At 46.1% G+C, this 12,112-nt stretch overlaps 1 protein-coding gene across 1 annotated transcript; it reads left to right on the top strand.

Moving 5' to 3' along the window:
- The first annotated feature begins 1,793 nt into the window (after positions 1-1,793).
- Positions 1,794-10,368, top strand: stk17al (serine/threonine kinase 17a like). The gene is made up of 7 exons (XM_076995564.1): positions 1,794-2,213; positions 4,971-5,183; positions 6,520-6,664; positions 6,981-7,107; positions 7,325-7,373; positions 7,626-7,805; positions 8,555-10,368. The coding sequence occupies exons 1-7, from the start codon at positions 2,101-2,103 to the stop codon at positions 8,817-8,819; spliced, it is 1,092 nt and encodes a 363-aa protein (XP_076851679.1). The 5' UTR covers positions 1,794-2,100; the 3' UTR covers positions 8,820-10,368.
- Positions 10,369-12,112: the final 1,744 nt, after the last annotated feature.

The following is a 12,112-nucleotide window of genomic DNA, read 5'->3' as shown; positions in this document are numbered from 1 at the left end:
CTTAATTAAGTTAAATATTTATACATATACTCGAAATGAATCGAAATAATTCGCTTTTTTATCACATTAGTTTATGGTTGTTTATTTTCAAAACGCCCAATCTTAACGTCTTCACGTTCTCTCATGTTTCGCCCTGGAATTACAAGAGGCTCGTATTTGTTAACGTATCGTTTCGGACAACACTGCAAAGCCATATTTACGTTTGATGCCTGATGTGTATATATACGGTCTCTGGTCAGGTAAAAATGTTCTTTCACCGGTTTTGCAAGGGTTTTTTATTCTCCACTGCTACCTATCGCCACCTATCGTTTCGGAGAACACTGCAGCGACGCTCGCGACGTTCGCGAAAGTATAAACGCCTACACCGCTCGCGCAGGGTCGCGCGAGGTGGGCGGAGCCGCGCGCTACAGTCACTCGCGAAAGTATAAACCAGGCTTTAGCATGTGCTAGATTTGCTGTTTGCTATTAGGCTAAAACATGCGAGGAACATCTGGAAAAATGAGAGACTGGCACAAGAGCACAGTCACCAACACAAAGTCATCTGCACAAAGTCACCAACACACACTGACACCCAGACACAATCACCAACACACACAGACTCCCACACACAGTCCCCAACACACATGAACACCTATACACATGCATGCATACACATAGACCCACACACATGCACGTATACACACACAGACCCACACCCAGAGCCGGAGTGGCTAATCGGGAGATTCAGGAGGATTCCCGATGGGCCGGCTCATGTCAATCTCTAGTTTGGGCCGATTGGGAGGGAAAAATAATTTGGGGCCGGATTTGGGCATGAAACTCCCGGGCTGAAAAAGTGGCCCACTCCGGCCCTGCCCACACCCATGCATGCAAACACACATATGCATGTGGCATGTAGCTGATGTGTGTAGTGGTGGACACTGTGGTGTGGAACCTCTCAGTTCAAAGGCAGGTTCCCTTCACACACACACACACACACACACACACACACACACACCTGGGCATATGATGATGAGGTGGTGGATTTCTCATGGTTGACAGTGAGTCATTCTACATGGCAGTAAACACCAGATACCTAACCAGTCTCAGCATTCCATCCGCGTTTGCCTTGTTTACGCCACCACCCAGCTCTGCCACTCTCTCTCTGACATAACCACTCACACACGCACACATAAACGGTGTTCTCCAGCCTAACCTTATCATTCCATTTACTGAGGTTTTATGTAACTCAATTTAAATCAATATACAGATTAAACAATACACAAATGCAGCAATATTATGGGTCAGTTTACTTCTTCACTGACCTAGAATTGGTATTAGAGTCTCAGGTGATCTGGTTCAGTTTCATACACTCTATTGCGCCACAATCTGAATTATGTAATACGCGCGTGTGAACGCGTGATAAACTGGATCCACGCGCCTGACAGGCGGTTCGGCTGGGTTCTGATGCCAGCGACCGCAGCATTATCAGATATCTGTGGAGACGTTAGATGGTCACACGTGATTAAAGTACGTCTATGGGTGTTACAAATCTAGTTTCCTCAAAGTCTAACTTGGATTTCTCAGCTCTGTGGAGTATAGCGAGCTGTTATTTTCCTTTTTGAAAACGTGAAATTGTATGATTGGATTTCGTATACGATTCCCATATGAGGAACTGAACGTACAAACCAAACGCACTGGCGGAGCAACAAATCCGTTCCCAGACGCAGCTCCGCCCACTATACAAGAACTAACTTTCAATTGGGCAGCGCCTTTGGTCGTCACTAAAAAGGGCGGGTTTTGAGAAGATGGTTATTGTTAGGAATGTTGGCAGTCGATCGCAAACTGTTATTGCCGCTTACTCGAACAGGTACTCGTTTTGAACTTTGTCGATCATTATCCTGTTTTCAGTAAGCCGACGTCTCGACGCGTCTCGCTTGCAATTAGGTGGTTTTGGTGTTTACGCGCGTCGTAGACCGTAATTGCCGACCTGAGCAATTACCGCAGCCAGTCGGTCTGTGCGCACGACAGTCACGCAGCGTGTTGCGCTGATCGCCGGATGGACTAAGCGTGCACTTTCAGGCTCCCTGGTTTGTGTCTGATTCAAGTCTTCAACGCTCTGCAATGCTGGATTCCTCTGTCAAGACCAAGACCGGGATGGTGACAAAGGTGCACACGCGGATACGGACTGACCCTTTCAAGAACAATTACGACCTTGTCGGCAAAGAACTTGGCAGGTAATGTGCCTTTACAGTTTATACTCGTTTGTTATTTTGAACCCATGACTCTAGTCGCTCTCCAGGAGTTTAAGGCTTGTGGGAACGATAGTAAATAGTAAATAATGTTTCCAGCCGTTGCCAGCTGGAAGAAATCACAATGTTTGGCTCCTACACGTGTGTGTAATCCGGGGGACCAGCTGTTCTACTGGCGGAGTGAAGCTCTTAATTGATGTAGTCGGGAGGTTTGTGGGATTGATACGAGTACCTAAAGATGCTCCTAGATGCACGAGATTAAGTTTTTGAAGTGTGATGTTGCATAGCAGAAAGTGATTTTAACCTTTTAAAAAATACGACCAAGACGAAAATCGGGTTGACTGCATTAAATTAAGAGCCAATGAGTTGTGAAATCAAAATATCCGTGAGGAACAGAGTTGATCTAGACCGAAGCCGTCTATGTGCGCGGCACGCAGACTCTTCGCTAGATGTACGTAATTGGTGCCCTTATTAATCTGGCCCGTTTGTCTTTCTTTTTCTTTGTCGTAGAGTAAATAAGCATTAATGATGCCACACGTGCCGAGCACAGGTCTCGCGGATGATGTTCTAGCGTATGCGTGATGGTTATGGGGCAGATTTGCTCTGTCTGTGGGTCTTCACACTTGGGTTTAGTGGAGTCGCGCGGACTACATTCCTATAGACCAGCACTTGTACAAATACTGCAGTGCGTCAAGAGGCGCTTAATTCTGTTCGTTTATAATTGGGGTATACCTCATTTAAGCTAGTTGGTATTTATGTTATTAACTCCAAACAACACTGTATTGGCCAAACCCCGCTACCTCGCACGGGACGCGCGTGCAGACACTGCAGTATGCAGCCATGACAAACGCTTGATCTGTGATGCATGGTTACGGACAGATAATGATATTCAATTTGGTTTGGAATAATCATGGTTCTATCTCTCTCTGTCTCTCTAAGGGTGTCTATCTGCAGAGCAGTTGTATTGTTAATGCAGGTCTAGGTTTCGTGAATGTCCTTACTGGCGTCCCACGGTACTCTGCTGAAGAGACAGCGTGTTCTGATTTCACTGCTCAGACTTTTCTTGGAATGTCATTTCAGGGATGTCCCTGCGGGTCCTAAAATGAGCCGGTCCCGTTTCTCCACTTTCTCCCATGGTGATGGCAGGAGGAAGTGAGAGACACTGAGTAGAGCTGAGGACCGTTAAGACCTGAGGATGTGTGACTGGTGTTGTGAAGACCAGCCGTGTAGTTCTTGAATGACTGTAGAAGTGTCTCCTCATAAAGAACAGGCGCTCGGTGATCAGGGGGAGGAAGATGCTGATGGACAATGTTTTTCACATTCAGCAGAGACAGAGACAAACACTGCAACGGTGTCAAACCGCATCGCATGTGAGTCTGTTTCCTGTGTGCACAGAGAATGAAACATCCTTTAAAACCATTTAAGGCAACACACCGCACTTTTCTTTTTTTTATGTCAGTCTGCCCCACAAATTGGAGCAAAATTTTGTGACAGGTTTAAATCCCCCAGTACAGAATTTTGATTGGCTTAAATCCCCTCGTACCGAGTTTTGATGAGCTTAAATAGGCTTTACTGCTGTTAAAACAACTGACAGCCTCATGTTCTTAAGCATCCATCAATACGTTCAACAAGTTTCATATCCTTTGACTTTTTCCTAAGCAACACCAACAGAAGTAGTTACATGGTTCTTTTCTTCTTCTGTGGCCCAAGGTCCCAGATTAGGTAATCTGAACTTGACCTCTTTCTGTTTGATGTCAGTTGATCCAAGGAATCTTGGGTCTCTTTAGTCCCCTTAACCTCCCCGTGTCATGATGGCACATCTGTGTCCCGACATGAGGTGTCCCGACATGAGGTGTCCCGACATGAGTTGTCTGACAGCAGGGCTGATGTCACAATGTTGCCACAGTGCCCCCTCTGCCAACTACAGCCAAAGACACGGAGCTGGAAGTTGATACGAGACGTCGGATGTGTGGGACGTGGGACATTTGGCTCCTACAGCCGTCTATCAGCCGTCATGTGCAGCGTCTGAACTCTGCACACAAACGTTCTGCTTCAAACATCACAAATTCCACTAACCATGTATATGCATATAGCCTCATACTGTAGTGTAATGTAGCCTAAATACTATTATACTCACACCTGTGTATGGAAGCCTAGTGGTTCTGCCAAGGGAGGGCAGGGACCTCCCACTATGGTCACTGGTGTGATGTCACAGTAAACTCACTGACATGGACACCATTTATCTACAGTAGTAGTAGGTGGGTGGTCTGTTGTCCCTCCCATCCCCTCCCCCGCCCTTGGCCTCTGTGTATTGTCGTCTTTTGTGAGGGTCCCTGAGGGGGGGTGGCGTTTAAAGCAATTTGTTCTTTCTGCTGTCAAATGAATAAAAGTTCCAAACGTCACGAAAATCCAGAGTCCTCCCTCTGAGGGTGGAGGGTGTATATAGGGTGTCAGCTGGGGGATCTGTGTGTGTGTGTGTGTGTGTGTGTGTGTGTGTGTGTGTATGTGTGTGTGTGTGTGTGTGTTTGTTTGTCTGATGGTGCTTGATGTCGTAATGTGGGTTTGTTTGAAAAATGTTTTAAGTCAAATTTCTGTCTTCCATTTCAGTGGGATTCCTTCACCTGTCGGTCTCCATCCGGGCCTGTTCTCACTCTGCCTGATCTGTTGCGTCTTGAGCAGTAGTCACCAGAGAGTGGTGAACTGATCTCTCTGTCTCTCTTTCCATCTGTCTCACCCTATCAGAGGCAAGTTTGCAGTGGTGAAGAAGTGTGTGGAGAAGTCCACGGGGCAGGAGTATGCTGCCAAGTTTCTGCGTAAGCGGCGTAAGGGCCAGGAGTGCCGTGGAGACATCCTGAACGAGGTGGCGGTGTTGGAGACGGCCCAGGTCAACCCCTACGTGGTGGGGCTTCACGAAGTCTACGAGACCAGCACCGAGATCATCCTGGTGCTTGAGTTGTGAGTTGAATCTGCTGCTGTTGATTCTGCATTTCTCATTTCATAACAATATCTGAAGTATGTGTCCCAGCTGTGTGTATGTGGGGGGATGTGTGTGTGTGTGTACCTGCTTAAACCCTGAGGTGTACTTGTTAGTCTCTGATGAGGAGCATTCATGCTTCATCACAAGAAATAAGAGGAACAATATCCTGAGACCTCAGACCTGCATGTAGATGATAGAACGGAGCACTCTCATTCTCATAGCACGCTCGCACTCTGAACACTCTCTTTCCCTCTTTCTGTACACTCTGTACACCCCTGGAACACTCCCACACTTGGAACTTTCCCGGACAGGCCCTTTCTGCCTCCTTGGTGAGGTCGGATACAATCAAGATCAGAGTCCCCTGTGTGGAGGGTCTTTGTAGCACATGTAGTGGTCTGGCTATGGGGTCTGTCACGTATAGGGACCCTACAGTCTCCCTGTTAAACTCGAGGAGACCTTGGACAGCACTGACTGAGTGGCTAGTGGTGAGCTGTGCGAGCTCTTCACCTCTGCTGCCTGTAAGTGCTGTCAGCACGCACATATCGCATGCTTCCTGATGTAGTGACGAGACTTTTGAGAAACTGTAGACTGCAGCTTTGTGTCAGTGGTTTTGTGTGACTGGTTTCATAAAACAGAAACTGTCCACTTCCTGAGCAAGGTTCACCAAATTTAGCAGCTCAGCTGTGCATCAGCTAACAGTCTGTCACACACGCACACCATACACACACAATCATGTCATTATTGTTTAAAGGCCTCGTTCCGTACTGGTGTAATTTGAGTGTCTGTGCTCTTATGTGCGCCCTGCCCTGGTCCAGGTCTGGAAAGTAAACATCACTCACTCACTCACCTTTCTGATGGAGAGCTCGATGTGTCTGTTTGAAGTGAAGGGAGAAAACCCAAAATGTCTCTGTATTTCAGTCCCACTGTGTCACTGAAAAACAAGTAGAACCAGATAGTGAGAAAGTGGGAGACAGAGTGAGAGGAGCAGCAGGAGATTCGGAGAATGATTTTCCATTTCCTGTGGTTCATTTCTCAGCTTCTAATTCTAAAAGCAGCTCGGTGTAAAGCGTGTAATCGTGTGCACACACGCATGCACACACACACATCCCGTAAGAACCTGATGTGAACCACATCCTCAGTGCAGAGTGCATGTGTGAACCTCAACTAGAGACCAAGCTGCCTGAAAAGTCCAGGACCTGCTGATGCGTCAGGGCTCTTGTGTGTCTGGGGGGGCCCTCGCGTGTCATGGGAAACACTGCTGTTTTAGGTGTCCGTCAAACTCATCTTTTCTGTTTGTGTTTTCCTTCGTCTCAGTGCTGCTGGAGGGGAGATTTTCAACCAGTGTGTCGCCGATAATGATGAGGCCTTCACAGAGAAAGATGTCATTCGATTGGCTCGACAGACCCTAATTGGTGTGGCCTTTCTGCATCGGATCAACGTTGTCCATTTGGACCTGAAGGTGGGCATAGCTAACAGGTGCATGTACACATGGCTGACCACATGGGGGAGGGGAAAGGGAGATGGCTGTCATGCCAATTGATCATTCAGGTCCTGGATGGGTGGTTTGTCCCAGCCGGAGTTGCTGAAGCTGTACGGTGGAAACGTCTGCCTGGATCTGGCTGGCCCAGTAGCCCCGTGGTATTCTGGGCCATCACACGTGCCTGTCCGAGGAGTTTAAATGTTTAAATGTGCCATATTTGGGTGGTGGGGGCAGTGTGGTGCCTATGTGGATCCTGTGTAGATGGCACCGTGGTGATGGTTTCTCTCTCCCCCAGCCTCAGAACATCCTGCTGACCAGCGCCCAGCCACTGGGTGACATCCGCATTGTTGATTTTGGACTGTCCCGCTGTGTGGACGCCACGTCAGAACTGCGGGAGATCCTGGGCACTCCAGAGTATGTGGGTGAGTGGGCAACACCAGCACTCACCTGGACACACCAGAAGGCAGATTTGTAAATGATCTGTAAAGGACAGTGTGCAGAACAGGCCCAGATCAGATCTGTGTGTGTACATACGTGTGTGTGTGTATACAGAGTGCATGATCATTTATAGCCAAGTGCTTTTGTATGTTTTGGATGGTAAATATCATGGTTAACAATGCTCATGTCCTCCATCCTCAGCACCTGAAATTCTCAACTATGAACCAATCAGCACAGCTACAGACATGTGGTAAGTTTGTGTGTGAGAGACATGTATAAACACGTGTGCTTTGAGGTCCTTTTAATATTGAGAACTCTAATATTGTCACATTCATTATATTCATCAGTATGTGAATGGTCAGCGTTTTGTGGATCATACATTATCATCTTTTGGATGGGCATGTCTGCATGGACCAAGTTTAGGCCAGATCAGATTTTATTAGATTAGATTGATTTAGATTATGCCATTTCATTAACACACATTGGCTTGGCCCTGGTGTAGGAGCATCGGCGTCCTGACCTACGTGATGCTGACAGGGGAGTCGCCTTTCCTGGGAGAGAATAAGCAGGAGACATTCCTCAACATCTCTCAGGTCAACGTGGACTACTCCCAAGACGTCTTCCATGGGGTCTCCACCCTTGCTGTGGACTTCATCCAATCACTGCTGCAGAAAAACCCCAGGTAAACGGGAGGCGTGTCCTTGCTGCCTCCCGAAGAGCATTTCTTGTCAGTTTCTGAATGTCCTCCACTTCAGATCAGATCAGTTCAGAGCTTTGGCTTGTTTGCACATCCTAATCATTACTGTCACACCCTTCAGTCCTGCACTTATTCATTTGGGTGGGAAGCAAACGTATCCACTTCATCCTCAGGGTAAAATCTCACAGTGGCTGAATAAAGGAGAACTTTCTCCAGTTCCAACACATGCCATGTCTGCTTGATGAGAAATAAATGGTGCATTCTTGGTCTTGTAAAGTCACGGTTTCTTCAGTGTCATGACCAGCGGTGATTCTGGCTGGTCAGGCTGACTCCCTGCTAACAAGGGACCAATGACAGCCCAGATCTGCCCATTCCTACTGTCCCCAGGCCAGAGATGTTTGCCCTTGAGGAACATTCTGCGCATGTAGACAGGAAATGGGGAGGTTGAAGTTCTGGGAGGGGGGGTAGAGTGGGTTGTAGAGTGACCTCTGTGGTCACGTGAGCTGCCACTTCAAACCACACACGTGGGCTGCCTGAACCAACTTGTTTAGTTCAGTTTCAATATTCACTGCAATGAGTGCGGTACAGCAGGCAGTTTCAAATAAATAACCTCTCTCTCTCTCTCTCTCTCTCTCTCTCTCTCTCTCTCTCTCTCTCTCTCTCTCTCTCTCTCTCTCTCTCTCTCTCTCTCTCTCTCTCTCTCTCTCTCTCACACACTCTCTGTGTGTGTTTAGGAAACGTGCGACAGCGGAGCAGTGTTTGAACCACCCCTGGTTAAATGTACATTCGCCCCCTCTTGCCACTCCCACTGTGCTTGATGAGCAAGAGACCAGCCAATCCGAATCTGAGCCGGAGAGCCCTAGCCCGTCCCCGGAGCTGGTGAATCCCCCATACCCCACGTGCCCAACACAGGGGGAGCTAAAGACGGGCCGTGACACGTTCACCTTTTCAGAGCCATTCCCCACACGCACAGAAATCCAACCAGAGCTCATCTGCTGAAGAGTGACAGGCATGACTGCCAATAACCGGAGGCCCGAACCATCGTCAGCTAATGAGGTTTCTCACTGCCCCTCACTGAGAACCAGCCCACACTGTGTTGACCTGATTTCAGTTTGACAGCAGTGGTCCACTCTGGTGTTTGAGTCCCCACTCGATGCTTGTATGTGCAATGTGTGTGTGTGCGCGCGATGTCTGCATGCGCGCGCGTGTGTGTGTGTTACAGGTTAACATACCTGTCTGTGAGTGTTTTTGGGTACTGGATGAGGACATGTGTTGACACTCCCCTGTGTTAGAAATCTAGACACTGGTGTCTGCCTCATGCAGGTGAGCACCTCATACAGGTGCCCTCAACCAAACCTTCCAAAGCCTCTAGTAAAGAAATTAAATTATGAATAAAACCTTTTTAAAAAGTACACAATTGTGGACTTGCATTGTTGATGTGAAATGAACAAGCAAGATCTTTTTTTTATTTATAATGCTGTTCTGTACACATTCGCGTTCTGTGGCTGCCCGTGTCTGGAGAAGCTTCAATAGAAACTGCCTGTTGACCTGGTGAACTGCCTGTTGACCTGTCTGGTGAAGGCTCCGAGGAGATGAGCTAAACAAACCCTCAACACCTGTGAATGTTAACATGGTCAAGAATGCTGGTAGAAGAACTTTGAGATACTGCTCCTCCCTCTGCACTGGACCTGTTTTGTACTGTCTGGTGTTTTCAATTCTGATGCTTCATGGGAACAGCATTTCTGAATAACTGAGTTTAAGAACTTTTGAATCTTTTGTTATAGCACTTTTAAAGAAAAAATCTGTAATATGGAGGAACGGCAGACATTGCAGACTAGTGAAACATGTTGAGAGAAGCACAAAGCCCTAGAGACCTCCTCACACCTGTGTTCACTCCTCCTACTGTAACCTCACACCTGTGTTCACTCCTCCTACTGTAACCTCACACCTGTGTTCACTCTCACCACTCTTCTCTTAACTTGCTTTAAACATTTTGCTTGTGTTGCACATTTAGTTCCATTTTCTTTCTCTCCACCCCCCCCCCCCCCCCCTTTTAATTCCAGATGATGTTTTGTATATTTTGTTTTTGTGATCATGTGAATATGGAGTGAAGAAGCCCCCCGTCATGTGGAAGTGTAGTCATGTAGAGTGTCTGTCTGGGGAGGAGACATGGACACATTTGGTGTCTCATTTTAAGGTGACTGGCACTAGAATGTCTCACTCCATGTGAGGTCACTGAGAACAAACCTCTGTGCCCTTGGGAACTATGGGAGATTTGAGTCCATATTGAGGAGAACGTGTATATATTTAAAAAAGAAAAGTGTACATTTTTGGTTTTAAAAAGAAAATGTAAAATGTATTTTTCTAATTTTGTGTTGTATTTGAAGATGTAAGAACATTTAAAGATTGTTGTAATTAGAATTTTATACTTATTTTTTCATGCTTAAGACAGGTTTGCACTCACCTGAGTGGACTAACTCTTAATTCTATAATGATGGCATTGCTGGCAAAGTACTGAAGAATAATAAATATGTTTATAATAAATGTTTATCATAGTGTCATGATTTCTGATTCTTATTCACTTGGACAATATCACAGTTGGAGATCTTTCTAGTCTTCCTCTCGTGTGGCTGGTTTCCTGGACACAAATTCGTCTGGAACTAAAGTGTGATGTCAGTGGTGAGTCACGGTTTAAATTTGGGTCTAAGTTTAGGCTTTATCTTTGTCTGAGAATCTGGCACATAATATGCCCCATGAGCACTTATGTTTCCCATCAGGAATTTTATCATGTCAACTGATTACCATTTGACAAATGGCCCTCTCGTCATCTTTATGTGTTATTAGTGTTGGACTATTAATATCAGTTTTAAATGAACTCTTACAGGGTGGCTATACTGCAGTTGTCAATGTTACACTGCTGACTGGACTGACATCCCTGCATGAAACCCCCAGGTTTGCAGGAAAAGGATCAGATTTCCAGGAAAAGTGGACTTGAAATTCAGAACACCTGGACAGCAGAATCCCTGGAGATCAGAGGTGATCAAAAACCACAAAGAAGCTCTGGAGATCAGAGGTGATCAAAAACCACAAAGAAGTGGAAGTGTTTGTTTTTAAGGGAAGAAGTAAACATTTAATTTGGACAAGGAATTGTCCATCACCAATGGACCCAAGGCCCATACTTCCATACAGAAATCTTCTGAAGTCTTCACTCTCATGATCGCACTTTTATCCATCTCATACCATCCCTTCCACTCTGTTCAACCCTTCACCATTCAAAGATCATCTGGAGAGAAATTGGCTTCACTCATTCATAAACCTGAGCTTGTGTTTCAGGTTATGCATAATTCAGAGAGAGACGAGTCCCAGAGCACCTAATGTCAGCACATGCAGTCTGAGAAGATGATCTGGTCTTTCCAACAGCCATAATGAGCATGGTTAGGAGGCTGTTCATTAAGGTTTCATCAAAAGACTTTATGAAGTCCACTACTGTGTGATTGAGGAGGCGGAGGGTGACAAGTGGAGGGTGAAGGGTGAATGGGTGCAGGGTTGCCAGGTCCGCACAAAGTCAGTGTAAAACCCGCCCCTCAGCAGCCTAAACTAGCCCAAAGCCCAAAGTAGTTGACGGGAGGGGGGGGGGGGGGGTGCGGCGAGTGTAAGTTGTCGACGGGGGGTGGCTAGTGTTTAAAATGGAGACAAATTAAGTATTATATCGCGATCGATTATTAGTGTTGACTTGTAACTCCCGCGGTAGCCCAACTCGACAACGTTCTTCCAAATAACACTTTGTCACAGTGAGTTATTTCTGCTGGGGCTAGACAGGACACAGACCTGAGTGTGAACACACAGACTAGTATATTTTTGTGTGTCTCTTTACCCAAATATTTTTTCCCTTTTTTACTTTTTCCTCTACATTTCAAAGTCAAATATTTTACTTTTTACTCCACTACAATATGTGAAATCTGTCGTACCTTCAGGCTCGCGTTAGAGAGAACAGATCCCCACATAAAAATGGAAGAAACTGTAACTCCACACTAAACCCAGGGCCTTATCTGAGTGAAATGGTTGAAAAGTAGTCGAAAAGAAAAATCACTCCTTCATTTTCAAGTGCCTTGTAAGCCTATATCAGTAACACAAGATTTGTAAGAATCTTATAAGAATTCCCCAACAAGTATAAGGAAACACAAAGAGCTGAGCTATTTTCATAGGCCTGTGGGTAATTTACATTAATGAGAAATTGAAAATATTTTGCAGCAAACTGTTTCTTTGTGTTTGTTAAAATAAGTCTGACATTA

The sequence above is a fragment of the Brachyhypopomus gauderio genome, chromosome 2 (genome assembly GCF_052324685.1).
Source record: "Brachyhypopomus gauderio isolate BG-103 chromosome 2, BGAUD_0.2, whole genome shotgun sequence".
NCBI lineage: Eukaryota > Metazoa > Chordata > Actinopteri > Gymnotiformes > Hypopomidae > Brachyhypopomus > Brachyhypopomus gauderio.
The sequence above is the reverse complement of the archived record's forward strand: the minus strand, read 5'-3'. Positions and strand labels throughout refer to the sequence as shown.

Excerpts from the sequence above, each read along its gene's own strand:
- stk17al (XM_076995564.1), top strand. The coding sequence starts at position 2,101 with ATGCTGGATTCCTCTGTCAAGACCAAGACCGGGATGGTGACAAAGGTG. Across the intron at positions 7,108-7,324 it reads GGGCACTCCAGAGTATGTGG|CACCTGAAATTCTCAACTAT; the intron begins GTGAGTGGGCAA and ends CTCCATCCTCAG. Across the intron at positions 7,374-7,625 it reads AGCACAGCTACAGACATGTG|GAGCATCGGCGTCCTGACCT; the intron begins GTAAGTTTGTGT and ends GCCCTGGTGTAG.